Below are 2,924 nucleotides of genomic sequence, written 5' to 3' on the forward strand. Positions count from 1 at the left end.
TATCTGCTGTCTGTTTCTGGGAAGTTATTTGAGTAAGCGTCTACTTTGCATATAGTCAAGTGTACTATGTTACTAAACTCATCTGAAGTGTCGTTTTCTCAGTGGCTCTTATGATAATAGATAATATTCTCACTTTCCTCTGATCCTTTAGTGGACTTAAGATTACCATTGAAAACTACGAAAACAAGTTTGGAGAATTAGAGCATTTGCTCTGACACAACTCTTAGAACGGAAGAGAATCAATGCCACAGAGCCTGAAATTTTACATCAAGAACCTAAGCAGTAATAACAATGGCAAGGTCTAGATCAGCTTTAAAACAGCGGTATTACTTTCTTGATCTTTAAAGCAACTTGATATTTATGTATATGTAATTATATGTGTGTGTGTGTGTGTAATTTCTTGTTTTCAAATTATTGTGAAATAACTTTTCAATGAAGTCAGTTTGTACATGCTTCCTTTGGTATTGGGAACCATTTATGCATGCATATGTAATGAGAACACTATTTTATGCTCTATCTTGTTAGGAAATTTGGATACACAATGTGACATAGCTAATTTTCATTAACACACCATCAAAGTCTTGAAATTATCATTTTAAATAATTGAATTTTTGTTTCATTTTGACCCAAATCATCTCTTTTTCACTATCTGCATTTTAGCAGCCAGGTTTACATTCTCTCTTGTGTGATTTTAACTGAGATTGCACATAGAGTGCATTTAATGCAATATTTCCAAAATGTATTGTTTTAATATACTGACTTCACACTGATATAGTCCAAGGATTAGAGTTGTTCCATTTTCTTATCATTTTCTAAAGTCTTACAGCTCAAGGGAAATTTCTAGATAGATGTCCTAGACAAGCAGAGTCTTTTTCACAGTCGTTAGATATCTGTGTTGTGATGCTTAAATTAGCAAGTTCACCTTTTGTGTGCAGTTATCACAAAAAAGTCTCATGGGACTGGAGCAGAATTCTCACTATTCCTACATTCTGGTTCTTTTGGTTTATATTTGAAACAGGGTTCATGAACCTAACTCACCGGAGTTCAGTTAGGATGGATTGTAAAAGCACGATACTAGAGCTTCTGTTTGTATTGGAAAATAGATGAAAAAAAATATTGAGTTGAAATAAGGCAGTGGTGCTATGGGCATCGTAATTCTCCCTTTCCCTCTGATTTCTAATGCAGTCACCATAGGAAATGACAGCCCTGCTTGCAGTTTTTTAAACAATCGTGGTAAGCATTGCATGGTTCTCTAACATCACCATTTTTTTTTTTGTTTCACAGGACGTCATATAATGAAATGGCCGTGGCAAATGACTCTGTGGTAACTGAATTTATTCTCTTGGGGCTAACAGGACAGTCCAACCTCCAAATACCCCTGTTCCTACTCTTTCTAGTAATGTATATGATAACAGCATTGGGAAACTTGGCTCTCATAATTCTCATTGTGCTGAATTCTCACCTTCATACACCTATGTATTTTTTCCTTTTTAACTTATCCTTTGTAGATTTTTGTTACTCTTCTGTAATTACACCGAAAATGTTAATGAACTTCATACTAAAGGAAAATTTCATCTCCTATGTAGGATGTATGACCCAGTTCTACTTATTTTGTTTCTGTGTCATTTCTGAGTGTTATGTCCTAACATCAATGGCCTATGATCGTTATGTAGCCATCTGTAATCCACTGTTGTATAATATTTCCATGTCTCCCAAGGTGTGTTCCTATCTTATACTTGTTTCATACTTCATGGGGTTTTCTGGTGCCATGATCCACACTGGTTGTGTCCTCAGGCTGACCTTCTGTGATGGGAACATCATCAACCACTATTTCTGTGATGTCCTCCCTTTGCTGCAGCTCTCCTGCACTAGCACCTACATTAACAAGATAGAGATATTTATTGTAGCGGGAAAAGACATCATTCTACCCACTGTCATCATCTTTATCTCTTATGGCTTGATCATTTCCAGCATATTCCAAATGAGGTCCAATGAGGGCAGATCAAAAGCCTTCAGCACTTGCAGCTCCCACATAATTGCTGTCTCTCTGTTCTTTGGATCTGGAGCATTTATGTATCTCAAGCCCAACTCAGCTGGACCAACAAATAATGGAAAAACATCTTCAATAATTTATACCACTGTAATTCCCATGATGAATCCATTAATTTATAGCTTGAGGAACAAAGACGTTAAAGCTGCGTTAAGAAACACTCTGAGCAAGAAAGTGTTTTAATCAGAATTTCTATTTGTTTATATTTATTACAGAGAATTTCAGTGTTTTCTTGGTATGATATTTCATATCATATTTTTACCATGGAAAATGGAAATTGGAGGACTCTTATTTTCAGCTTGTACTTTATAGAAACTTTTTTTGTTTCCTTACTTTTGTAGAATATCTTCTTTAGCTGTTTTTCTTCTTTTAATAATATGGCAGAGTTGATTTTACTTTTTCATTTTTACTATAGACCTTATGCTTGGAAATAGTGAATGATTCTTGTTGTTTTTTTAAACAACACCAGGTTGCATAGATTCCTTTTAGTATACAGGTATTATTTGGCACTCAATATGAAATATGAGCATAATATCATGTCTTCTATCCTATGTTTTAACATCTCAATGTTTAATAGATGAGTCCATTTATGCATTTTTGTTAAATTAAATGCAACCATGATGTAGCTTAAATAATTTCAATTAAACAGTCATTTGTCAGATCTCTATACTTTGCATTTAAAGATAATATCATGTTTTAAATGTCATTGCCACATATTTATTATATTATAATGATTTTTAAATTTAGTTATATTAATAATTTATAAGCCCCACAATTCTATAAAAGGTTTCAGAATAATATATCATATTCTTATTTTCACGTCTCTCATAGATTCTATCATCAAATTTGATTACATTATTTTACTATTTTTATT

The 2,924-nt window shown here is 33.4% G+C and overlaps 1 protein-coding gene across 1 annotated transcript; it reads left to right on the plus strand.

Annotated features, from left to right (window-relative positions):
• The first annotated feature begins 1,300 nt into the window (after window positions 1-1,300).
• Window positions 1,301-2,233, plus strand: LOC119809807 (olfactory receptor 8B8-like). Its single transcript, XM_038322952.1, has one exon. The coding sequence runs from the start codon at window positions 1,301-1,303 to the stop codon at window positions 2,231-2,233; it is 933 nt and encodes a 310-aa protein (XP_038178880.1).
• The last annotated feature ends 691 nt before the right edge of the window (window positions 2,234-2,924 follow it).

Source organism: Arvicola amphibius, chromosome 3, assembly GCF_903992535.2.
Source record: "Arvicola amphibius chromosome 3, mArvAmp1.2, whole genome shotgun sequence".
Lineage (NCBI taxonomy): Eukaryota > Metazoa > Chordata > Mammalia > Rodentia > Cricetidae > Arvicola > Arvicola amphibius.

Bases quoted from the DNA above. Each gene is read 5' to 3' on its own strand.
- LOC119809807 (XM_038322952.1), top strand. From the start codon at position 1,301: ATGGCCGTGGCAAATGACTCTGTGGTAACTGAATTTATTCTCTTGGGG.